The sequence below is a fragment of the Cnephaeus nilssonii genome (assembly GCF_951640355.1).
Source record: "Cnephaeus nilssonii genome assembly, chromosome: 22".
In the NCBI taxonomy this organism is placed as follows: Eukaryota; Metazoa; Chordata; class Mammalia; order Chiroptera; family Vespertilionidae; genus Cnephaeus; species Cnephaeus nilssonii.
In genome coordinates this window covers 6,324,073-6,351,263 of record NC_137093.1, presented here as the reverse complement: position 1 = coordinate 6,351,263, position 27,191 = coordinate 6,324,073, and the positions used below count along the sequence as shown (strand labels likewise).

The following is a 27,191-nucleotide window of genomic DNA, read 5'->3' as shown; positions in this document are numbered from 1 at the left end:
AGGGCTCGGCCCAGATGCTGGAATCAGCGATGACCCAGGATCCAAGAAGGCAAGGAAACCCCACCCCCCTAGAGACCTTAAGCACGCGCTCCACTCCGAGGGCGGACACAGACAGCATGTGCTGGCTCTGTTTTGCCATCGGAGAACCTGCCGCTTCCGAAGTTTGCAACAACAATAACAACAACAATACTGAGCTGACACCGACCGAGTGCTGGTAGGTGCCTAAGTACAAGCTGAACATTTTATCGGGATCATCGTATTTTACACGCCAGCTATTTCAGAAGAGGAGACAGTCATCGCCCCATTGAGCAGATGAGAAAACTAACACCCTGAGACTGCAGTGTCCAAGACGATGGTCCCTGGCCACATGGATTAACATTAAATATGACTAGAAGTTCAGTTCCTCAGCCACACCACTAACCACAATTCAAGTCCTGGAGAGCTACGCGTGGCCGGTGGCCACTGCATGGGACAGCACAGACAGTAAATATGTCCATCACAGCAGAAAGCTCTGAGGTAAAGTGACTGAGTTAATGAGTGGCAGAGCTGAAATGGCCCGTTCAGAAAGGGTCTCTGATGCCTTCATCCAATCCATATTTACTGAGGGCCTACGATGTGCCAGGCACAGCCAAAACCCCGTTACCCAAGGGACTGGCTGCTGGCCAGTAGGGAGCAGAGGGCAGGGGCCGCCGCCGGTCACCTCCAGGACTTCCTTGCGCACGTCGACAATTCGGAACCAGTGCCGGAGCTGGGGGAAGCCGTCCAGCTCGGCGTTGCGTTCCTGCAGGGCCACCTTCTTTTTGCAGGACAGCTGCCGGCTGAAGTACTTCACCAGCTTGCTCTGCAAAGACACAGGAGGACACGTCTCAGAGGCACCGCCGCGAGGAGGACAGGCAAGAATCTCCCACGGTCCCCTCCCCGCCTGAGCCCATCCAACTCCATACTCTAAAGGAGAGGGGACACGCATTGGGGCCACTTCCATGGGGGGCCTTTGGGCTGCATGCATGTACATCTCCACTGCTCGTGTCCTTGGACCCAACAAGTCCACTTCCAGGACTCACCCTACAGACACCGTGTCCTGTGCATAAGGACTGTGTGGAGCAGCGACTTTCCATCCTTTTCGCCTTAAGGCACATAAACTAGTTACTGAAATTCTTCAGCACACCAAAAACATAGGGCATATTTTTGTCAATCTGACAAAAAGAGAGTATAATTTTGATTCATTCACACCAAACGGCTATTGTGTTGGCTGTTGTCATTGTTTTACTTGACAATCTAAGGGAAAAGAGGTCAGTGCCCCTGACTAAAGAGTCAGGTGATGCATGTTTTAAAAACTGTTGTGTTGCCGAGACCGGTTTGGCTCAGTGGATAGAGTGTCGGCCTGCGGACTGAAGGGTCCCGGGTTCGATTCCGGTCAAGGGCATGTACCTTGGTTGCGGGCACATCCCCAGTGGGGGGTGTGCAAGAGGCAGCTGATCGATGTTTCTAACTCTCTGTCTCTCTCTCTTCCTCTCTGTGAAAAATCAATAAAATATATTTTTAAAAAAAACTGTTGTGGCACACGGGTTGAAAATAGCTGGTGAACGGTAAGGGAACATTTCTTACCGTTCAGTCTGCAATGGCAAGAGATCGCAAACACTCTGAGGGCCCATCAGTGGGAGACTCATACATGGGGGTCCACACACACACCGAACGCCTATGCAGGCAGAACATGAGATGAGGAAGTGTGCTGTGCACCAATACAGAACGGTCTCCAAGACATGTTGATAAATAAGCATAAATACTCTCCCATTCACATGGAAAATGTTAACACGTATGTATCTCCGCAAATGTAGGCACTTTCTGGAAGGATTCCCAACACCCTGGGGAAGGGAGGAGAGAGGGCCAAGAACAGAGGCGGGAGAAGGGAGTTTACTTAACTCCTTTTGTACCATTTGAGTCTTAAGTCACATGCAAACATGCACGAATGAACAAATGCTTTGAAAACCAGGTAGACCTGCACACATGCTTCAGGGGAGATGCCGTGCCATGAGAAAGAAACGTGCTTTCTTGCTAGTTATGTAAAAACTAGCAGTGTTAAGCCTGGCCGCATGACTCAGTGGTTGAGCATCAACCTATGAACCAGGAAGTCACTGGTTTGATTCCCGGTCAGGGCACATGCCCAGGTTTCGGGTTCAATCCCCAGTAGGGGGCGTGCAGGAAGCAGCCGATCGATGTTTCTCTCTCATTGATGTTTCTATCTCTCTTTCCCTCTCCCTTCCTCTATCTCTAAAATCGATAACAACACATTAAAAAAAAAAAAAAAACTAGCAACGTTAACAACAGAAAGGCAATGCATGTCTTCAGTGAGCAGTGTGGAGGGCACACCCAAAGCCCCAAAGTGCAGAAAGGATAACTATTTCAATTTACTTTAATTATTTAATAAATACATGTATTTATTTCCTTGTAAAAAAGTTAGAACATTTCAGATAAGACCAAAGCTCCCTCTACTGCCGGCTCCCTCTCCCTAGAGGTGAAGAAGGAACGTGCTGAGATCAGTGCACCCGTCCGGACCTTTTCCTGTGCACTTTCATACCTACATGTAGAAACGGCAGTGTGGCTTTGTCTCAGGCTGGGTGGCTTTTCTCACATAAATTGTATCATGCACTCTGCCTCTTCCCCTCAGTAGTAAGCCTCAAGGGCCTTTCTCGTTAGTTCCCAGATCTGCCTCTCTCTTTTGAATCTTCTGCATGAGGGATCCCTTTGATACCAGGGTCAAAAGCTCACGATGCATGCAGTTCTGTGATGTCTGCTGGGGCATCTTTGTCAGCTACGATAAAGCATTTTCACGAATAGCAGCCACACTAGCAGGCACCGTTTACTAGAGGCGTGCAGTGCCTGGCGCCGTGGGATAATTGCTCTGAATGTGTTTGTTCACTTTTTAATCCACACATTGATGTCAACTGAGGCTGGGAGTCTGAGCCTACTAGCCACGTGCCCAGACCCACAGAACTAATTAAGTCCGGGAGCCAGGGTGGGACCCCAAGGCTCCCTCTCTTTATCAGGCTGCTATACTTATGAGTTGTTCAGGGGTCCTCCCCGCTGAACGAGAAATCCAAACGTTGGGCATCAGCCCCTCAAGGGCAGAGAGTCTTGCTCATTTTGGGATGCTTTCCATGTATTGCGGGAGAGGTAAGTATCTGAATTCCAGTTCTGAGGCTTCAGGAAGTCACATCAGCTCCCTGAGCCTCCGGAGGCATCATATGCGATAATGTCGGTGCAGAAGACAAGCTGAGTCCTCCCCACATTTACACAAACACCATTTTCTAACCAGTTGTTGAAAGGGATGCTTGGATTCTGGAGAGGAGCTTCCAAGGTCACACTGAGACTGGACCTACCCGTCCCAGGAACAAGAATCCAGGGGTGTCCACACTGTGATGCATTAGCAATGGGGGAGAGGGGAAGGGGTTTAGGACACAGGTGGAGTGGGGAAGACAGGTGGGGAGGGCAGCCACAGGTCCAGAAGCAAAGGGAACCAAGAATCACCTTTCAGGAAATGAGCACAGCTAGTCTGAGCTGTGAAAAACCCAGACAACTGCTCAGAGCATGAAACTGGACTGGGCAGAGATTGAGAAGCACTTCCCAAATGGGGATCCTGGGACGCAGCAGCCTTTCCCACCAGGTCCCCAAGACTGGTGGCTATCAGCTGACAGGGGTTCTCTCTGAGCCACTGCTATGATATGCACTTTTTATGAATTATCTAGTTAATCTGCATAGTGATATGGTGATATAGGACCAATTATTGCCCACTTTTACAAGTGGGAAAATCGAGGCCCAGAAAGGTTAAATAACTTGCCCAAGGTCATTGATCAACTAAATAAATGAATCAGTATTTAAACCCAAGTCAACAAACTCTTATTGACAAAGAATGTCATGATCTACTGTCAAGTGAGCAGCGAAAACAACAAGTACGGTATGGCCCTACTTTCTGAATATAAAATAAACATATGTGTATATCTATATATATAAAAGCCTAAGCGACCTTACGACCGAACAACCGGAACAACTGGTCCACCAGTCACTATGATGCGCACTGACCACCAGGGGGCAGGTGCTCAATGCAGGAACTGCCCCCTGATGGTCAGTGCGCTCCCACAGCCAACCAACCTCCCCCAGTCCCTGCCCGCCCCCAGCCGGTATACTCCGTGAACGAATTTCGTGCACCAGGCCTCTAGTACATATATAAAATAATATTTATAATATATTAAATATGTAGTATACTATATATGTGTAGTATACATATACATTATACATACATATACACATATATAATACAATGTTTAATATATATTATATGCACATATACATAACATATACTTAATATTTAACGTATAATTGTGCATTAAATATATTACAATGGATATGTAAAATAATATATAACATATATATAATACATATGTACTATGCACACACAGAGACTATAAATAAATGCTCCAAAATGTTAGCAGCTGCATCTCTGGGTTATTATAGGTGAGACTGATTTTCTCATTTCTGTGCACTTGTATCTTATAATTTTTCTATAAGCTTGAACTACCTATATGATAATTAGTTACAAATCTCATGAAAATCAGATATTTGCCAACAATAAAGATATGTGGGACATACACAGTGTCTGTCAACCATTTCATCGAATGCATTTTGAATATATATAATCTGTACTGGTAAATGATATATAGTGTATATGCCAGGTATTCTGCTAAGCACTTCCTACACACTCTTTCACTTAATCTTCATGATAATCGCAATAATATCCGTATGTATAGATGAGGAGCTTGAGAGCTGAGGAGGAAGCTGCTCTCCCAAGTTACTAGATAACATTCTAAGTTCCCTCTCTCCCCAATTTCCTGACCATTAGAATTATCTGACGATGTCTGTTTAAATATCAACCTTTCAGGCCCATTCCCTATAAATTTTGATTCAGTAAATCAAGGAAGAGCCCAGGAATCTGTAAAAACACGAGCACCCCAACGATACTGAGAATCAGGCAAGTGTGAGCATCATCCCTCTACTCCCTGGATTGTGTAAGGAAAGCAGTTTATTTCTCAGACAAGCTGAAGCATCCAGATCACTGGGCCACAGAGTCAGGGCAGAAACCCTGTTCTGGAAGCCAGGGTGCGGCACCCCCGAGCACAGTGGACATTTACCAAGCCGCTCCCGGGGCAGAGACCTCATCCAGGCCCTGCAAATTCAGAGAGCAGTCTGCCCCGGTCCAGGCCTGACGGAGCTCCCAGTGGGGCCCACGAGACAGATGTGCAAACACGAATCACGAGGCCGAAGGACGGGAGCCAGAACAGAAGGGCAGCCAGGGTTCAGCGTGGGCACCAAGGGTGCAAATGAAGAGAACAGCCTCGCGCAGAGCCATGCCCCTTGACCACAGGATGACAGTGATGGGAATTCTGTTTATGCCAAGACAGGCTCTCATTTGTTCATTTAAAGTCCCTTTAGGTGCTTTCTAAATGCAAAGAAGTAGGGATACAAAAATAAATTGTGCCCCCTCTGCCCTGAGACAGGGCTGTTCCAGGTGTGGCCTGAAGCCATGAGGCCTGAAGGCCAGGCCCCTTGGGTCAGGTACAGAAAACTGAGAGCATTTAGACATTTGCATAACTAACTGACAGGATAATCATGTCTGCTGAATCTAATATTTTCAAAGTAAGGCTTGTATTTCACTTGAGTTTTTTTGGTGCCTTCCATTTTTCTAGTAAATCATTTTATCCTAGTTTACACAAGTATTGGCTACAAAGCACCAGGAAATAAAAAGCTGATTCTTCCCCACAGAAGGTGGGAGAGGCACTGACCTCTGAACTTGGGGGACTTGGGGCATTGAGCTTAATCCCCTACATCACTAAATAATGTTCCAAATGGCTCCAAAGGCACTGCTTTATAAGAGCGCCATGACAACACTGAAGTGTGTGTCAGATTGTTATTGACATTCTACATATGGGGAAACTGAAGCTCAGAGGCACTGGAATGGTGCCCGAGTTCATACAAGTAAAGAGGCACTAGGGTCAGGATTTGAACTCAGGATCTGATTCCAGTCCTGTGCTCTCTGATGAAGCAGAGGGTCCAAACAGCCTAGAGGTCACAACTGAGAAGCACAATTAGAAAAGGGTTTTAGTGGTACCTCACCATGCCAAGTGTCCTAATTTATTTGTAGGTCACCCTCAATTCAGGTCCATGCAGAGCTAAACTGTAAAGAGTCCAAAGGTTCCCTCTCCAAGTGAAAAAAAACACACCGGGCTTCTGGAAATAGCACATCCACACTGAGCCCGCCCCCTGCGCAGGTACTGCCTGGGTGCAAAATAAGCTCTCCCCCGCCTGGGGTCAGAAGGAACCCAGGACTCGGAGAGCAGGAACCCAGTGATGCAGTTCTCTGTCTCCACACCAGGGGGCAGGCTGGCACCTTCCAGGCAGATGGAACAATGTCCAGACCCTCCTGGATCTCAGCATCCTCAAGGCCTTATTCCTGTACTCTGCATTCTCAGGGTAGTTCTGGTACATTTAACAGCATAAACAAAAATAAATAAGTAAATAAAAACTTTAGGGTCAAGACATGTGACAGAACTATAAATAATCATGTCCAAAGTCTCTGCTGTGAAACCAGGAACTTTTCACTCAGAATGAGATAAATCTAGAGACCATGGGTCAAGCCCCTGGGGTTAGGTTTGCTGGAGCCCAAAACCATGCCAGCTTAGGTGCTATTAAAACACACACATGAGATCAGAGGTCATGAAAGCTGGGAGTGAGGACCTTCTAGTGGTCTTCCCTGTAAACCTCATGGCATTGCCAAGGGGAAGTTCGCATCTCCCATGCATTTCACACATGAGGAAACTGAGGCTCGGGAATGTGACATAATTGGCCTTATAATCACAGGGATGAAAAGGCAGGCAAGCGCCAGAACCTTCTGTAGCCCTCAGGGCTGCCTGGCAGCAAGCACCTCATCATTGCTGCCTTCTCTTTAGCAAGCACAGGCTAGCAGCTGAGTTCAAAGCCATGAACCCATAGGATCCTGCTGCCCAGAGCTCTCTCCCTCCCACTGTTGGCATAAATGGCACTTTCCTATCCACCCTGTGACATCCCTTCCCAACCACCCCCAATGTCACCATCATAGCACCCTCATTTTTTCCTTGGTAGTACTCATCGCTATCCCACAAATTATCCTGTTTATTGGTTTCCATGGTTACGCTCCCCCATCACCACTATCACACACCCCCATCAGAATGTCAGCTCAAAAGAGCTTGGGCTTTGCCTGTCCCCCCAACCCCACCCCTTTGCATTCAGAGCAGTGCCTTGCATATAGTAGGTGCTCAAGACATTTTCCTTGGTCGTTCAGTAACCAGTATCACAGGGGGAGGGCAGCCTTCTCTCCATAAACCCAACTCCATTTCCAGCGGGCTCTTCACATTCAGAACCGGGGCCTGGCTCTGTGGCCAAGGCTCTGGGGTTCTCAGCCCCGGCACGCAAGGGTAAGGAAATAGCCACAGCAGCCACAGCCAGCAGCCCCACGCCTTCCCGCGGTTGCCAGGGTGACCATTGTCATAACATCCCCAGCGCACTGAGGGCCAGCTGACGGGAGAGAATTATTTGACTCGCCAAGGTCTCAAGTAACCTGCTGATTTGCATCCTTGAGCAAAGTCCCCGCTGAGGGCTGGAGGCCTGGGAGACCGTCCTTCTTCTCTCCCTCCCCTCCCCCTCCATCCCAGATAGAGCCCGATCCCTCTGGCCAAGGCAGACAGGACCCTCCGGTCCGGAGCTGGCCCCCAGGGATGCTGGAATGAAAGCCTGAAACCACCTAGTGCCCTCTGCTTTGAGCGAAGCCCTCATTGCTGCTGCTGGCTTTTCCCTTTCTTTACAGTACGACTGCTACCGAATATTACAAACAGGAGAAACAGATCGTGGTGTCATGAGCTCCTACTAGACGCCAGGCCCACTGGTAGCGTCCTCACATGCTTGTTATTATAACGTTAATATTTATGCTATAACAATACATTATGCTATAACATATAGTCTGTCTATATACTGTATATTCATAGATATATTTATAGATATAGGTAAGAATTCATAGACATAATACATAATATAATTTGAAATGATTTTATATTATATAGCATTGTTATATATTTATAATAAAATTGACATTTCTTAATACTTTTATTTGCCAGCCCTGTGCCTACCGCTTTAGGTTAATAATGGTGCAATTCTCAACAAACTATTACACAATAATACTGAGTTTTAACTAAGCACTAACTATGTGCGAGGCTCTGTGCTAAGTGCTTTGTTAATATTACTTGTCATGTGCATCTAAAAACCCTTTTATTCCCATTTTGGAGGTGAGAAAATGGAAGCACAGAGTGACAAGGTAACTTGCCTCTGGTCACAAGGATAACAAGCAGGGGCTGAAGTGGCCCCAGCCTGTCCCTGTCCTTATTTCCACACCACACTTAAAAACTGCTGAGCTTGAGCTTGCAGCAGAAACCCCGAGGGGAGCTTGTTAAGAATACACATGCTGAGCCCTTGCGTCCCCCAAACCCACACACGCAAATCAATGACCCTTGGGGACAGGGGGCTTCTCTTCTCGTTTATTTTAAACAAGGTCCCCAGATAGTCCTATCAAAGGCAAAAAGTCCAGAACCAACGCCTTCGGTTTTTTCATCTACCGCAATGACAATTAAGCGATCTGATTAAATGAATGGGTCCAGAAGGGCTGAAACTCCCAGAGAGGGCAGAGTGGCATATTAGGACCCTTACTCCTGAAAAGGAAGAGAAAAAGGCAGGGGAGAGGGAGGATAAAACTGCAGGGTCACCTCAGGCAAACTTACCACTCCCAACCTTTTCAAATCAAGGTGGGGCCTGTAAAAAATATTAATAAATAATAACACACTTTTGTCCAGGGCTGGGGAGCAAAGGTCTAAATTATCTCCCACTGTCCACCTTACTGTCCACCTTCCTGCCCCCTCTTAATCATTCACCAGGGACTAAGCTGTACAGAGAAATATAAGCTTGAAGGCTTTGCACCTATACGCATTTTTAACCCTGATACCTCCTGGGAAGTGGCACAGAGTTGTAAAAAAAGAAACTGTTTTAAGCCTGTGGGCGGGCTCTGACATGGAGGAGGCGTGGCTGGGGCGGAGTCATGCAGAAGTTCTGGGAGGCCAGGCCTGGGGTCCCAGGGCAACTGGGGGGATTGAGAGCTAAATCCAAGAAGCAGCTAAAATATTTGTGGAGGGTCTGCCCTAAGCAATGTGTTGCCTTGTAGTCCACTGCCTGAACTAGAGGGAAAATAGAACTAAGATTCCAAAAGTCAAGGAAGGTCAGATGAATCAAGGAAAAGACACATAAGCACAGGAAGCACCATGCCCAAATTGGGCAATCCTTTATTCTGACTATGGAAGCCTGTTCCCTCTACAGCTGCCCTGCCCAACAGAGCTAGAGCACCCACTCAGGAAAAGTAGCTATGTGCAGGTAAATTTAAATTAATTAAAATTGCATAAGTAATCAATAGAGTGAGTGAACAGGTTTAGTGTTGTATGTGTACCACTAAGAATCCAGAAAACATCCCTTACTGGTCATGATGTGATCTCGGGCAATCAAAGAATTGAATCCCCAAAACACTTGGTTAGAATTTAAGCTTAGAATTGTCTGAGATAAACTACTTTCTTTAATGAGTTAGCATCTTTAAGTTCTGGGAAAATCTAGGTGAATAAGAGTCATATTTAGGATAATTAAAATCCATAATGTTAACATCTGAATGAAAGAGTTTTTACATTTGAAGTATTTAATTTATATTGTCTGTTTTATATAATTTGGCCACTTAGAGTAAGACTTCACCTTTTTAAATCTAATTAGAAATGTGTAACTGAATAACTGATTTAGACATACATTTTAGGTTGAAATTGTATTCAACTTAGGTACAATTTAAGAAGTGGCTTAAGGCTCGGCTTATTTATAAGTTTAATTTTTTAGATTTCTATGTGCCATATAAGTAGTTGGGAAGACTTGTCTGTTAATAATTAGAGCACTTTAAAAAGTCCTGTATATCATCCTGGCTTGGTGTTGCTAAGTGGTTAGAGCGTTGGCCCATGCACCAAAGGGTTGCGGGTTCGATTCCTTGTCCAGGGCATGTACCTGGGCTGCAGGTTCGATCTCTGCATGCAGGAAGCAACCAATCGATGTGTCTCTCTCACATCGATGTTTCTCTCTCCCCCTCACCGCTTCCACTTTCTCTAAAAATCAATGGAAAAAATATCTCCAGATGAGGATTAACAAAAATAAAAGGTCCTGCATATCAAATTTATAGATACAGTTTAATTGTTTAAAGATGTTTAATCCACTAAGGTTGTCAGTGGAAGCAAACATTATGCAAAATCCCCTTATGTGTGACTGCAAAACTTTACTAGCCGTACACAAACAGAATAACAATGTATGTGAGCTGAAATAGAAGCATATGGAGAAGAGGGGTGTTGATATTTTTTTGCTTTAATAAACTACACATTAATTTCTAAAACCAAAAAATACGTCCGTCAAAGTGAAAATTCCCTTCTCCAGCCACACAAACCACATCTCAAGTGCTCCAAAGCCATATGTGGCTCGTGGCTGCTGTACTGGACAGTGCAGACATGAAATATGTCCATCATCTCATAGGATGTGTTGTTTAAATGCACGTCCAACTTTTAGCAGATTTCTTAGGAAACAAATAACCCAGAACATTTTTCTCCAAATAAACAATATAACTCTTTCCAAGATCCTGAAGGAAATGAGGCATCCGTCCATAGCAGAGCCTGGGGAGGAGGGAGAACAGTGCCAGGAGCACGGGCTGTGAAATTTACCAAGAATGAGGAGAATCCATAAAAATCTGCAGGACAAAGCAGAGGTTATAAACACATCCTCGAACCCCTCTCCAACTTATTTCTGATGGATTTTTGCCAAATTTTTGATATTACTGTCACCCTGACCCTTGCTCAATACTGAGCAGCTTTGGATGGGAAATCAGAGAGTGGTTCCATCGATTCTGATTTTTTTTTTCCATTTGGTAAATTGCACACACAAGCTAAAGGATTCTGACCCAAAAATACAGTTGGAAAATTTCAATTTAGCTAGAAAATGGTCCAGCTAAGATGAACCATACAATATCACCATGCCCTTTAAATGCATGGGTGAAGAAAGACTACAATGAAGTCAGGAGCCCAGCATTCAACTCCCCGCTCTGCAATGAAGGAGCCGTGGGGACTGGGGCCTCGAGCAGGCCACATAACCTTGCGCAGACTCGATTTTCTATCGATTAGGTGAGAGGTTAGAAAAATAGAGACCTTCCATACGACACCAAGTTCAAAAATTCCAGGATTATTCCTAGAGGTGACCCTGATGGGGAAAGGCAAAAGCATCCTATGTAAGTTTACACACAAGTCTTGGCTTTGCTGGGCGAGGAAAACCATTTTTTGTGTGTTTCCTTGCGCTCCATCTGGGATCTTGGCAACAGGGTCAGTGTTCTGAAGAGAATGCAAGCCAGGTGCATGGTGCAAGGGGTTGGGTGTGAGCCTCCTGGTTTTGCATGCAAGCAAGAAAAGCCAGAGCAGGGAGAGTCTCTGCCACCATCAATGAGCAAAGTGAAGTCAGAAAGAGGTTCAGGTTGAGAGTTGTTAGGGAAACCAGGTTCCCATCTGACTCTCCCAAACGAGCTTGGACAGAGTAGATGTAACCCATTCTCCATGATGTTTCTTCTCCCCATTTTCCTCCCCCTCAGCAAAAAGCCACACTTGCTGCTCCGTACCTTCCAGGTACGTTTGGGGGTTGAACGAAGGGTTGAGGGTTTCTGCCAGAAGGTCCCTTCAGAGGTGTGGGTGGTACGGTCCGGCAAGCTTGGGACAGTCTCCCACTCAGATCGTGCTGTGGCCATGGACAAAGGGCCGAGGTCCTGAGACTGTCAACCTTCTTTTCTTGAGGCCTAACCACTCCACTTCTCCCTCAGACATGCATTTGCTCGATTCCCAATGCATGTAGAGTGCCATCCAAATTCTTCCCATCATAATCCCCACAGCCTATTTTTCTAACACCAACTCCACAAGAAGGTTCTTCTACTCCTCAAATGAGCCAAGCTTGCTCCTATCCAGGGCCTTTGCATATGCTGCCTCGTCACCAAGAACCCTCCTCACACACACACATCTCGCCAGCTGTTCTCATCCTGCAGAGCTTCATTCACAAGTCACATCCATTACAAACAAGACAAATGAGGCCCCCTCCCATATCACCGCATTCTTTTCTTTCACAGTATTTATCACGGCTTCCGTTCATATTTCCTGGTTCTATTTGCTTAACATCCTTCTTCCCTGGCACGACCTTAAGCACCACGAGGACAGGCACCAGTCTCTTTTGCCATCCTCTGAATCTCCAGGCCCTAGCCCAGTGCCAAACACATAGTAAGAGCTTAATAAATATGTGTCAGATGACAAAGTGAGTAATCCCTTATACTTTCCTCCTCTCCCTTTTGCCTTCACTAGGGGATCTCAAAGTGGGATCCCCACACCAGGCCAGCAACATCAGCTGGGAACTTGTTAGACATACAAATTCTCAGGGCCCAGACTCAAGGTATGAAATTCAGGGAGTGACAGTGCAGTGTTTTCACTGGGTGATTCTGATGCATGTTTAAGTCTGAGAGCTCCTGCTCTAAATCCTTCTATGCTACTGAAATGACCTCTCCTGCCCTTTGACCTCTTGTTCATCCTTCAAGTTCTAGCTCAAATGTTTACTCTCCCTGGAAGTCTTCTTTCTTCCTCACTCAGGAGAACAATCCACCACCTTCAACTCCCAAACCACAGTGCTTGTGCTTGACACCTACAAAGTGTTCCCTTGTTGGCTATATTCACATCTCAATTCCCCGACCAGACGGTAAGGATCTTATGGGCAGAGGGTCTTGTCTCTGTCATCACTGCATTCTCCCAACCCTGAATCCAGTGATTTCCCCCCGGAAGTAATTAAAACTATAGAAGGAATTTACAAATGAATGAATGATGTGCAGAAAAGAAATGAAAGGTGTTCTCCATGCATAAAACCCACAACTGCCTCAACAGCCCTGGGTTCCAGGACTGAACTCCAAATAGCTTTTGTTTTGTTTGTTTTGATTTGTGTTGGGGTGTGGAGGGGGGTTGGTGAGTAAGAGATGCAAGCACAACAGATTGGCAGCTTCAACCATCTGCTGCTAACCTAGGTATGAGGTTGACATCAGAGAGACGTGGAAAGCTCTTCTTTCCAAAGAGAAAGAGAGAAAGGAGATTCTTTCACTCAACGTGACCCTCTTTAGTGTGGTAACTACCCCACCACTGCTGTCCTATGGCCCCTGCTCTGTCATTTCTGCCAACCATCTCAGCAGCTAATACATCGCAACAGCAGTCTCCATCGTTCATGCTCTTTATGTGTATTTTCTCAAATCCTTACTGTAAACCTGAAAGGTCGGCCTCATTATCCTCATTTTACCAATGAAAACAGTAGGTCCATTGGCTTCCCTGGTGTAAGTCTAGCTGGGTGTTGGCACAGCTGACCCAGGGTTGTCTGGTTCCAAAGCTGCACTCCTTCCACAAGCTGTGGTGGCCAACTGAGTTGCTGAGATGGAGCCAGAGGCCAAGGCTGTGGATTTGAATCCAGCAGAGCCAATTAGTGACTATATATCCTAGAACAGTGGTCGGCAAACCGCGACTCGCGAACCACATGCGGCTCTTTGGCCCCTTGAGTGTTCTAACGCCACTTCTTCAAAATAGACTCGCCCAGGCCAAAAACCAACTTCTGCGCATGGGCCACGAAGTTTCAATCACACTGTACGTGTGCGCCCGCACGTGGGATTTTGTGGAAGAGCCACACTCAAGGGGCCAAAGAGCCGCATGTGGCTCGCAAGCCACCGTTTGCCGACCACTGTCCTAGAACAATATCACTCAAGGTCGTGAGGAGGAGAACAGGAGACTGATTAGCTTAGGGCCTCCCACCCCCAGTACCACAATCCTATTCAGGGGCCCCTTAGAGGATGTGTCCTGGACACATTTATAGAGGACATTTCCCCAAAATCCCGGAGGCAGCTACAGGCCTCAGCAGGGAAACACCATGCAGCCATAAAAGGCCAGACAACCTCAAGAGGAAAGCACCTCACTGTTCAACAAGGCCCCACATATAACTTCCTGTGTTCCAAATCACCCTTCAACTGTCCCCTACGCACACAAACACACACACATCAGCTTCCTCTTGAGCGGAAGGGAGTCACATGTGATAAGGGGTTCAACCCTGGAACCCTATGGTTGCAGAGATCTGGAGCCTAATCATTCTTCTCTCTATCCATCTATCCACCACCTATCCATCCATCCATGCAATCAAATCATCCATCTACCTATCCACCCACCCATCCATCCATCCACCTGTCCATATATCCATCTATCCATCTATCCATCCATCAATCAATCATGCAAGCATTTCACTCATGGTACCTTCCCGGTACTATATAATGAAAACATGGGAAAGCCAGGATAGATTCCCATCTTGAAAGCCAATGACATCGCACTGGGCTTAGCAAGCTGTAGGTACCTGTTACATCCAAGTGATGTAGATAATAAAATTAGTTTATAACCAACAACATAGTAGAATAAGATAAGATCATGTTTTACAAGTGCTTCTCATAGTGACTGGCATCGAGTAGACAATGACTAAATAGTTGATTTCCTACAAGTGGAAACTAAGCCTTGAGATAAAATGGTGACCTTGGCGGACTTGACCCCTGTCTTCATGGAACTTCTATTTTTGTGGAAAAGAGAGACAACAAGTAAGCAATAAATAAGGTGCCCACTGGTTGTGATAAATGCTGTGGTTGCAACCAAGAACTTAAAGCACATAACAGGAAAGGACCAGCCAAAGGAAATCTCCCTACACCAGGGGCCAGGCAGCCACACACAGCATGTGCAAAGGCCCTGAGGTGGGAAAGTACTTATTGGCATGTTTCAGGAACTGAGAGCTGAAATATCACAGGCAAAGAGAAGAGAAGGAGATTAGGTCCAAGATGGAAGCAGGGTGGCCATAGCTGCCAGGGAATTATTATTTACTGGGTACAGAGTTTCTGTTTGGAATGATGAAGAACTGGAGATGAACCGTGCTGATGGCTGCACAACGGTGTGGAAGTACCTAATGCCCTTGAAATAAACATTTCAAATTGCTGAAAAAGTCAATTCTAAGTACTTTAAGGAAAACTGTGGTAAAATATGTTCCTACAGAAGGCCCGTATAACAGATTCCATTTTCCAGATGTAGAAACAAGTACAATCGGGCCCTCAAATGATTTGCCCCAGCAACTCCTGTGCAAGTTAGTGGCACAGGCAGGATTAGAACCCAGGTCATCCAACTCCATGGCACCGCACAGGGATGATGCCCCTCTTCCCAGCTTCAGATGCCTCTTCAAGCTCGGATCACATGCAGGAAGAAAGCCCAGGCACCAGACCCAGTTCATGGGCAGAGGAAAACTGATCTCTTCTGGTGATTATTAGCAGAGTGAGGACTGGGTGTGGAGGGCGCCGGCTGCGTGGCTCTCACAGGAAAGGAACCCAAGGTGAAGTGGAGGAACCACATGTCCACGCATCTGGGCAGCAAACTTGGCACACACGCACGGCAGCCTGAAACTTTCCACCGAAATCCCCACGTGCAGCTACGTAGCTCTTGGGGGAGAATTAGCACGGGTCCCCAGGGCTGAGATTTTCCATGTTTAGCTTCAACCCAAAGGAAAATTTTGTTAGAAAGTTTAAAGGGCGTGACTATTTTTAAATAATGAGACACTGGGTTACAATGTCAGCACACTCACAGAAGTGAGAAAGGCTTGTGTCTTGCTACTTCTTTGGTCCTATTACAATTCAAAGGACTCAAATGCAGAATAAAATAAAGTTAATCATTAAAAGCCTACCATAGGCCAGGAGCTTGCTTGACCCTAAACTAGTGGTTCTCAACTAGAGGCTATTTTGGCACCCAGGGGATGCTTGGCAATGTCTGGAGACATTTTTGGTTGTCACAATTTGGGGGAGAGGGGTTGTTACCGGTATCTAGTGGGTGGAGGCCAGGGATGCTGCTCAGCTCAACATTCTACCATGGACATCCCACTGCACCGCCGCCCCAACCATTATCCAAGCCCAAACATGAGTAGTGCCAAGGTTGAGAAACCTTCTCCTAAGCCAATGGTTCTCAAACTTGATCCCCTGGAGGACTTGCTAAGTACAGATTGCTGGGCTCCACCCCCAGAGCTGTGGTCTGGAGAGGGGCCCACCTTTGCGTTCCTGCCAAGTTCTCAGGTGAAGCTGATGCTGCCAGTCCGGGAATGACAGTATGACAAGCACTGCCTTGGTCACCCTCACAACCCTCTTGAGGCATCTGCCTGTTCTCCCAATCTTATGGGTGCAAGACCAAAGTCACGTAAGCTATTAAGTGACAGAACCAGTATTCAAGCCCAGATCCATATAATCGACGGTACCTTTGGCATGCGTCTTCTTCAACCACAGCCATCCTGTCAATGAGGCCTGTAAGTTTCAGATTCAGGGGACCAGGCCCAGAATTCCACAACAGTGTTCTCCTGGAAACACTGCTTATAAACCTAGCAATTTTCAATAAGATCACTGTTGTGTTAGTCTTTTGCAGGTTCCAGAAACTTTTCATCGATTCCAAAGTATTTTCTTCATGATTTAATGCCCAATTTACTTTGTGGGCCCCACCCCCTCATACTTCATTCAGACCCATTTTATTGCACTTGAAGATGTTTATATATCCATAAGCCATAGTTTTTTCTTCTTCCCACTTGGATCCTCCGTGGGACATCTTTCTGCCTAACTTTGCATCACGTGTGAATGGTGTAATGGAAATAACGCTGGACTGGGAGCCAAGAGACTTGGGTTCCAGCCGATGGGAAAAGGACGGTCTCAAAGTGGAATATTGCAACCTCCCACCTTCTACCTCGAAGGGTTACTGGATTCCCTTGTTAACGGGAATTACCAGTGGGCCACCTTGCCTCGCGGTTAAACATCATCACCGCTCACTTCAGGAAAATTAAATCATTAAATGGTCACACGAGGAGTGTGCGGCCACATACCGTATGATTCCATTACTATGAAATGTCCAGAAGAGGCAAAAGAGACAGAAAGTAGAGTAGGGGTTGCCAGAGGCTGGGAAGAAGAGGATTTGGGGAGTGATGGCCAATGAGTATAAGGTTTCTTTGGGGATGATGGAAATGTTCTGGAATTGGACAGTGGTGATGGTTGCACAGCCTTGTAAATATACTAAAAATGACTGAATGTACATTTTTAAAGGGGAAAATTTTATGGTACGTGAATTCTATCTCAATTTAAAAAAAAAAAAAGCTTCCTGTGTGATTCTAACATACAGCCAAGGAACTCAGTCTCCATCTCTATAAAATGGGTATGCCGGTGTCACCCCATCTCAGCCAGGTCAAGACTGCCCTAATGTTCAGATGGGGAGAGCTTGGCGGGGCTAGTGCTGTGCAGGCAGGGCTGTGTCCCTTCCTCCACTAACCAGGAGGTGTTTGTGCCACAAGCACTTTACTGCCAGCCCTCTGCCCTGTTCCTCTTTGCCCAAGTCGATGGGGGCTGGGACTCAGCCTGTGGGTGGACAGTATTATCCTGATAACTCGTTATCAGAAATTATTGCCTCATGAGCATCCATCTCCCAAGCTGTGACAGATGCCAGTTTCAAGCCACGTATGCACAGCACAAATTATCTGGAGGGGATTAAATACCCGGCACGGGCGCCAAGGAAATACCCGCAAACTAACCACAGCCGTGGCACTCGGCGTGGCGTGCAGAAAGGTGAGAAGGCTGCTTCCCCTGACCCGGCAAGTCTGCGATCTCACTTCTTTTAAGAGAAGAAGAGAGCTCTCAGTCTGCCGGGCAGCCTCCATTATCAGGCAGCAGGAAAGGTTGACTAGGAAACCACCACAGCTTGGCAGTGTCCAAAAATACACTCAGAGCTTAGCCGGCGTCTCCTGCGATTCCCGTGCAAGGGGCCCATTCCGGCTCCCTCCGGCTTCATGCTGTCCCCATTACCTGGCTGAACAGACGTGCCTTTGAGGTGGCAACAGCCTTCAAAGGGATGGAAAATTCTCCCCCCGTGGGAATCCCCTTTGGTACAGAAATAAGCATGAGTTGGTAATTTTCCTTTTCTTTTTCTTTTCTTTTCTTTTTTTTTTTTTTTATGTGAGCGAGGTGACTTGGGTGCTAGCTTGCTGCAGTGCAAAGAAACCTGGTGATGCCAGATCATTAGCACGGCAGGAACCACCGAGCAGATGCCCTACAAACAGATTGGGCTCAAGTCCCCAAATGGTTGGGAAAAGTGTTTGATTTCAAGTCTCCTATGAAAACACCCCCGCAGAAGTTTCGGTTGGCTTGAGAATACAGCCACCCACACCCATGGGCTGGCAGTTTATTGTGTACACTATGTGAGTGTGCGTGTGTGTGTGTGTGTGTGTGTGTGTGTGTGCGTGTGTACACTCTTGCATACAAACAGCCACACAGACACACTCCACTCAGCAACTTGGCACCTCCGCTAGGTGGCTTCCTTCGGACTCCTGCCTTCTGCACATCAACCTCCTGCAAACCAGTTCCCAGTCTGGAGGGTTAGGAGACACAAACACACTTCAGAGGGTGATGGAATTGGGAACACACACACTGACAGGCAGACTCCCCCTCTCAGCAACTGTCTTAGTGCGAAGCCAAGTGCTATCACACTTGTAAAGTCCTCCAGCTTGAGAAGAGGTTAGTGAAGCTTCTCTCTTCGCACTTTCTTTGAGAAAACAGTAGGAGGTTTCCATGGGGCCCTGGGGTCTCCTGGCTGGCTTTTGTTGGGGTGGGGTAAGGACCTGTCTAAATTAAATCCCTGCCTGGAGGTAGGAAGCAGGATCGGATGGCCTGAGGCTCTTCCTTAGGGGTGTGTTATTAAAAGCCCCCCCCTTTCCCGGGGCCTTCACACTACAGACCCCAGCATCTTGTCAGCACAGATTATCTCCGGGCATAGGTATATGAATTTGATTGATTATGTCATGGATCCTTAGGGTCCATGAGCATAAAAATCTCCACTGACCCCAAGGCCATACATCCAGTAACTCCCCCACCGCACCCCTCTTTGGGATACCACAATAAGTTGTTGAGAAAGACTTGTGAGAAGTTGAACGGTATGCAGAAAGACCACACACTAACATCTAAGTGTTTTTTTTCTCCAGGGAGGCTGCAGTAGGCAGAATTCTAAGATGGCCCCATGACCTGTTAGCCCTTGAGTTGGGGCAGAACACAAGATTTGCTTCTAGCCATAGAATATGGCAAAGATGATGGGATGTCAATCCCAGAATTAGGACTCATTATGTCAATCAATGGAACAGAATAGAGAGCCCAGAGATAAGCCCTAATCTTTATGGTCAATTAATATTTGACAAAGGAGGCAAGAACATACAATGGGGTAAAGATGGTCTATTCAATAAATGGTGCTGGGAACACTGGACAGATACGTGCAAAAAAATGAAATTATACCACCTTCTTACACCATACACAAGAATAAACTCAAAATGGATTAAAGACTTAAATGTAAGACTCAAAACCATAAAACTCCTAGAAGAAAATATAGGCAGTAAATTCTCAGACATTTCTCATAACAATATTTTTCCTGACATATCTCCTCGGGCAAGGGAAACGAAAGAAAAAAATTAAACAAATGGGACTATATCAAACTAAAAAGGTTTTGCACAGCAAAAGAAACCATCAACAAAATAAAAAGACAAACCACTGAATGGGAGAACATATTCACTGATACATCACAAACATACTGCACAATGCTGAGAGGTCAATAAGTCTCTGGCATCAGATTGCTCCAAGTCAAATCTTGGCTGTATTACCTACAATCTGTATGACCTTGGGAAAGCTCCTTAATCTCTCTGAGCTGAAAAATAGAGGCTACACATTCTGTGCCCAAATACTGCATGGGCATACTCAGGTTGAAAAAGTATTCACTGTTTATCTGAAATTCATATTTAATTGTGCATCCTGAACTTTACCTGCAACCATACCTTGGGGCAACCAGTTCAAATATCCCAATCTAACGCCTACAATACCACTGCAGAGAAATGTGTGCAATCCATATTGCTGATGATGACCAGGACAACTAAAGGTCACATTTTGCTTAGTCTTTTCTATTTAAGAAGGCAAAAATAGTTGTTAAATGTGTACCTTAAAATAAAAACTTTGAAATGCTTTGTCAAAAACGGTTCACATGCTAGGCTTTGAAGGAGGTGTCACATGTCAGGGAAAATCTCTTACAAGGAATAAGTGTCCCTGAGGCTACACAAAGAAGGGAGAGGTGTGACCATCTGGCCCCTTATTCAGGACTGTTACTGATTTAGCCAAGGTCACAGGGCTGGTAAATGGTGGACCGCAAACTCAAGCCCAGCTGTGTTTAACTCCAAAGATGATGTTCTCGGCCCATGGGCCAGTGTTTCCTAAATATGTCTCTTGCATACCACCTTTCTGATTTTGCCACAAGCACTGCTGTCTATTTAAAATCACAACTCTGACTTAAAATTTGTACCAGGTATTCACATTAATGAAGACCTACTTTCACTATTCATTTCAGCCTGTCCTACAGAGTATCTGTAAGCCATACCTTTGAGATGCTAGATATGTATTTCCTAATACAAACAAAATGAAACATGCAATGATTAACATGTTTGGCGCACATGCCAGCCCCCAGCCCCAGATGACCACAGGTACCCTGGGTGGTCAATGTGCCCCACTCTGAGATGCTTGGAACTCTAGAACTGGCAGAAGCGATGAAGGGAGGCGGGCACTCAGAGGCGGAAAGAGGAAAGCTAACATACTGTGTAGGCCACACACCACAGTTATGGTATGAAATGATGCAGGACAACCCTGGCTGGTTTGGCTCAGTGGCTAGAGTATCGGCCTGCAGATTGAAGAGTCCCAGGTTCCATTTGTGTGAGAGGCAACCCATCAGTGTGTCTCTCTAACATCGATATTTCTGTCTCTCCCCCTTCCACGCTCTCTAAAAATCAATGGAAAAATACCCTTGGGTGAAGATTAACAAAAAGAAAAAAAAAGAGAGGAAGTTATACAGGACCAAGTACTGCTATGAATGTAGTCTCTTCCCCATCAGGAAAGAGAGGCAGGTGATAAAGATTGGAATCACAGCTCTGCCTCACACCTGGGAACAAGACATGGCTCCGCAATAAGAGAAAAATAATAAATAAAATTATTACAAGATAGGAGTCATATATCCTTGTCTTTCTGAAAAGATTTGGACTAAATTACACCAAGTTCCCCTTTTTCTGATCTGATTCCATGACTCAAAAAGTAGGAAGATTACCCTGGCTGGGTTAAAGCATTGTCCCGATATGCCAAGGTTTTGGGTTCAATCCCCAGTCAGGGCACATACAAGAAGCAACCAGTAAATAAGTGAAACCACAAAATCAATATTTCTCTCTGTCTCTCCCTTCCTCTCTCTAAAAATCAATCAATCAATAAATAATTTTAAAAGTAGGAAGATAGTATGTAATAATTAGTAAGAAAATGATAATTGGGTGATCATGAGAAAAGTTAACATTCATCCATTCCACAAATATTTACTGAGTACCTACTATGTGCCAGGCACTGTTCCAGGTGTTGGGGATACATGGATGATATACCTTTTAAAGAGTTACTTGTCTTCACACAGCTTTTTTTCTAGTGAGATGTAAGCTTTTGATGTGTCCAGGATTCTCTCACTAACTCCTCCCAGTAGCAGTTCTCATCAAATCCCCTGGAGGACTTGTTAAAACACAGTTCCCTGGGGCCCACTCTCAGAGTTGCTGATTTGGTTAGGTCTGCAGTGGGATCTGAAAATCTGTAGTTCCAACAAGTGCCCAGGTGATGCTAATTCAAAGGGACCCCCGTATGAGAAACACTACCTTTCAACAATTCTATAAAGTAGGTATTTTTCTTTTCCTCGTTGGATAGCTGGGGAAACTGAGGCTCGGAGAGGTTAGATTTTTTGCTCAGATTAACGCAGTAGTCAGTAACACTAAGATTCACACCTGGCTGTTTTAAATACAAGGTCTATGAGATCAGCCACTGCGATCCACTGTCTTTGTTCAGGATGGGAGTCCTCCATGCTGATTCAGCAGAGATTGAGCAGGTGCATTTCCAGCAAGAATTTATAAAACTTAGGGACATGACTCCTCAGCTTGTGAATCGGGATGTGCCAGGTCTGGGAGCTCAAGATGACACTCGGCAGATATCTCAGGTGAGATCTGGTCTCCAGGTGAGGGCACCAGCTGCACCCCTCTCCCAACACCCTCTGCTAACTAATCTGCAGGGCTGGATTGACGTCAGCCACAATGGAAACTGCTTTCCTGCCCTGACCTGTTTAGAGATTAGGAGAACACAGAACAGAGAGAAAGAGAATATCAGAAAAAAAAAAAAGTGAATGGAAAAATCTGCACACGAACCAACCACCTGTAAGAGTACAAGGTGAAAGCAAGTGAGCCTCACACTGTTTAGTCATGAAATGCAAATGAAGAGAAATTAATGTGTTAGCTTTCCAGAAATATCTGGAGAGGAAATATTAAAGCTACATCTGTAATAGTTTTAATTTTTTCCCTTTTTTCTTCCTACAAAGCCATATAAGAATATAACTGGCGTCATAATAACCCTTTCACTGCCCTTCCTTGGGAGCTGCCAATTTGTGATGAGTACTATCATCACACTGCTTGTCTTCTAGAAAGAAAAAAGTCAAATGGAAGCCCCTAGTGAGAGCTGGAAGACCCTGGAAGATTCAAGTTGGATAAAGGTAAAGCGGTAATTAGTTCCCAAGAAAGAAGCATTCAATAAGAAAAAGAAACATTTGAGGTGGGTATTTGCTAGAGAGAGTGGTTGAAAGCAATCCATTTACAGTGTGGCATCAATATCTTCTATTTGTATTTCGTGTTGAAATGAAAGTGATTCACATATGGAAAAGCAAAACATAGACTATATTTAAATGAACCTGTCATGTATCCATTTACGTGCATTCCCAAGTAAACATCAGGGAAAAAAATAACCAGAAAACTCATTATCTTTTACTTTGTTTATGCTTTTTTTTTTTTTTGCAAAACTAATTATTTACTGAGTTTGGCTTTCTTCTGGATTACATTTTAGAATCCACTGGCATGTTTATTGAGCAAGGCTGCCTTGTGAGAAAAACAGGGCTTCTGAAATCCGAACAAATGTGGAAATGCACACCCACCTTCACCTTTAAGGGCCTTCATCACGGCAAAATATTCCTAAGCAACAGCCTTAGGGAGAGAACAGTAAATTGAAGCACAGTTCGTGAAAGCTGCCCTTTCTACTACCTGGAGGATGTCTACAGTTTAGCAATTTAAGTTTCTCTATGACACAAATACATAAAGACAATATTCAGTCTTTGGGATATGAATGGAAAATCCTCAGTGTCAAAGGTAAAAAAGATTTGTGTGTTATTCAGCATCTGTGAGGTCAGAAAGACTTTGCCATGCTGTGACTCTTATAAGAATGGGGGTGCACAGCATCTGGAGTCATACACCCCCGCAGACAAACATTTTAACATACTACAGAGAAAAGCTATGGACTTTGAGAAAGTCACACTTGAGTTTCCAAAGCAAGTTATAGGATATTCTTTGGGATTGTTAAGGCAATGAGGACATTGAGCAATGAAATGTCCCATTCATTCCAGTATTTATATTGCTGGAGGTCTTCTGCAGGCGAGGAAAGTATGACATGAACATGCAACACCAAGAAGCAAGTCAGTCACAGCACCAAGACTCCAACTGGGTTCTGACTCCCGAGACGAAGATGGATAGCCTTCTACCATTGGTTCTCAAACTGGGTTCCATGAAACCCTCAAGGGTTCCATGATGGAACCTGGCAGGCAGGAGTCCAATGCCACCAACTGCTTTGGCCTAGTAACCTCACTTTCACCTACTTTTTATATTGGCATCTGTGTAAGATTTCACTGGGAAAAAGGGGTTCCACATTCTGAACTAAATTTGGACACCACCTCACTGTCCCCACTGGTGTCGCCTTTAAAACAAATTCACTCTGAAGCTGACTTCCACCCTACCAGGTCTAAGCCACCTGACATCATTTACCAAAAGGACAGTGGTGAGGTGGGAGACGATGCCTCCGTGTGTCTCCAGTTCTCTTTCCACTTCCTTCCACCCCAGCTCCTATGTTCTTCCACTGGCTTTACCCTCCAGCCCAAAGACCTAAGATACAACTTACCAAAATGTGGTGTCCATATGCCTGTTAATATCAGGAATAGCCCGTCTGGTGTGGCTCAGTGGTTAAGCTTCAACTTATGAACCAGGAGGTCATGGTTCAATCCCTTGTCAGAGCACATTGCCCAGGTTGTGGGCTCGATCCCCAGTAGGGGGCATGCAGAAGGCAGCCTATCAATGAATCTCTCTCGTCATTGATGTTTCTAGCTCTCTCTTCCTCTCCCTTCCTCTCTGAAATCAATAAAAATATATTTTTTTAAAATCAGGGAATATTTTAATTGATACCCGCACATGGCATTACCCTGAATCACATGGTATAAGTTATTCCCTTTTTCGAATTCTTCTTCAATTACGTCAAGATTATACCCAGAAGTCTCAGTTTGCTAATCTCTTTCTTCTAACCAAGAAAGATTGTAATAAGAATACCTGCCTTGTAGGATGGCGGTGAGGTTCAAATTAGATACTGAGTGAAAAGGGTCCCGCACAGCGCCTAGCATAAAAAAAGGAGTTCATGCCGGCTAATGGGATCTTGCTTTGTGCCTGTTCCTGTACAAGACTAAGAAAAGCATGGTTGGATAATGGCCCTGCCCCCAGAAGCATTGTGTTTTATATTTTATCACAATTTAAACTTACTTTTCTTTTTTAAAAGCTTCGAGATTCACAAGGGCCCTGGAGACAACTGGAGAAATGCACTGAGCAGCACAGGCAGGGCCGGAGTCTTGCCTGCGCTCCCTCACTATGGTGCACAGTGTTGCTGCAAACAGCATGGCAGGATGCCTGAAAAGAAGTTCTGGAGGGTGTTGCTTTGGGAACTCTTTGTTGAAAGGCCAGTTTAGAAGGCAGATATGCGTCTAGCATGAAGCATGGCCTAAGAAAAGGGCATCTGTGTGTGCTCACCTATGCTCCCTTGTCACTAGCAAAGGGAAAGATACCTTCACAAAGACTAGAGGGCTGGTCATATTGGAAATTCACTACCAAATGCTCCTGCCCTATAGGCCACAGAGAACCTGCTAAAGCAAGTGGTCATAGTACTCACTTTGCCTTTAAGATACCATGTGTTTCAAAGCCTCCATCAGTTATGCCTGATGAACTTCTATGCATCCTTCAAAATCCAAATGAAATTTATCTCCTGTTAAATCTCCTCTATGGCAGAGTATTATTAATATACTAGAGGCCCAGTGCACGAAATTAGTGCGTGGGAGAGAGGGATCCCTCAGCCAGGCCTGCACATTCTCGCAATCCGGGACCTCTCAGGGGATGTCCGACTGCCCGTGGGATCGGGCCTCAACTGGCAGTCGGACATCCCTCTCACAATCTGGGACTGCTGGCTCCTAACGGCTCACCTGCCTGACTGCCTGATCACCCCTAACCACTCTCTTTCTCTCTCACAAACACACACACACACACACACACACACATACACACACAAGCAAGGAGAATTATCCTGCCCACCCCACTAATGGTGGGCCTGGTCAGGTGACTTGCTTTAGCCAATGGAATGTGAGTTGACAAGATGTTGTCGTGAGACAAGGGTGTCCAGGTAGCTTCGTTCCAGAATGAGAGTCCCACGGAGCAGACTTGAACCTAAGCATAGCAGAGCTGCTGTTACAGTGACTCACAGACTAATGAGCAAGAAACAGTTGTTTAGTGTAAATCACTGCAGTTAGCCATTGTATGTTACCGCAGCAAAAGCTGACTAATACGTTCTCCAAACAAAATCTCCCTCCTCTGCTATGGATGTACTTGAACATGTCTCTATCTGAGGACTTACCATACTTTTAAATTTTTTTCTTTACAAGTCCACGTCCTCATGAGACGGTTCCTTGAGGGCAGGAACCATCTCTCTTCCCGTTGCTTAAAGTGGCAGACATTCAATACACTTGCTGGATACATTATAGTATTGACTAGACAAATGCCACAATGCATGATGATCACAAACTCTCAGCCTCTGCAGGCCTCAGTAGCAAACGCAGGGGTTATTTTAAACACTCCAGCACATTGCTTGACAAGAAGCCAGAGCCTGTGCTTCTTGGGCCAGTAGAGCCACTTGTCCCGAGCCTCTAATCCAGAAAGGACTTCGAATTCAGACATCAGTGCCACTCAAAAGGCCATGAGTCATTATATCCCGTGTGTTACACATGTCGATTTCCTAAATGGAATCATTTAAAACGTATCACCCACTTACATCATTCTGCTTTGGCCTTTCTTTATGTTTCTTCATTTCTAATATTAAGGAACACTAAAAAAAAAAAAAAATGGATGTGGGTTAGATCTCTCTCAACCTCTGGGAGGTGATGCAATAAATAAGTCTTAGATTTTTGTCCTAACTGGTTTGGCTCAGTGGACAGAGCGTCGGCCTGCAGAATGAAGGGTCCCAGGTTCGATTCAGGTCAAGGGCATGTACCTTGGTTGCAGGCACATCCCCAGTAGGGGGTGTGCAGGAGGCAGCTGATCGATGTTTCTCTCTCATCCATCAATGTTTCTAACTCTCTATCCCTCTCCCTTCCTCTCTGTAAAAAAAAATCAATAAAATATGTATTTTTTTAAGTCTCAAGGCCTGAGCCCTGGGCACTCTATATAAAAAAAAAGAGTCTTAGATTTTCAATGCCATTATGTACTAAATATAAAAATTAATTTTTATCAAAATTAAGCAGCCAAGTTGAGTGGAGGAAAACTTTTTTGCTGGTATTTAGCGGTTCATATTGAATCTTGCTTAATGCTGTACCTTGACTTTCTTGTTAAAATAAACATGGGAGATTAGTATTATTCAAATGATGGTATGTAATATTCTTCTGGGAAACACAAAAAAATATATACCATAACCTTAAGATGAATTGGAACCCTGGAAACTTAGAGCAAAACCTTGCCAA

The 27,191-nt window shown here is 45.3% G+C and overlaps 1 protein-coding gene across 1 annotated transcript in view; it reads right to left on the bottom strand.

Moving 5' to 3' along the window:
* Positions 1-27,191, bottom strand: part of KSR2 (kinase suppressor of ras 2) — a gene marked incomplete at its 3' end in the record, with an annotated part of 274,191 nt that overhangs the window by 216,402 nt on the left and 30,598 nt on the right. The window contains exon 2 of the mRNA XM_079762501.1: positions 701-841. Within this exon, the coding sequence (XP_079618627.1) occupies positions 701-841 (141 nt within the window). The remainder of the gene's footprint in view (positions 1-700; positions 842-27,191) is intronic.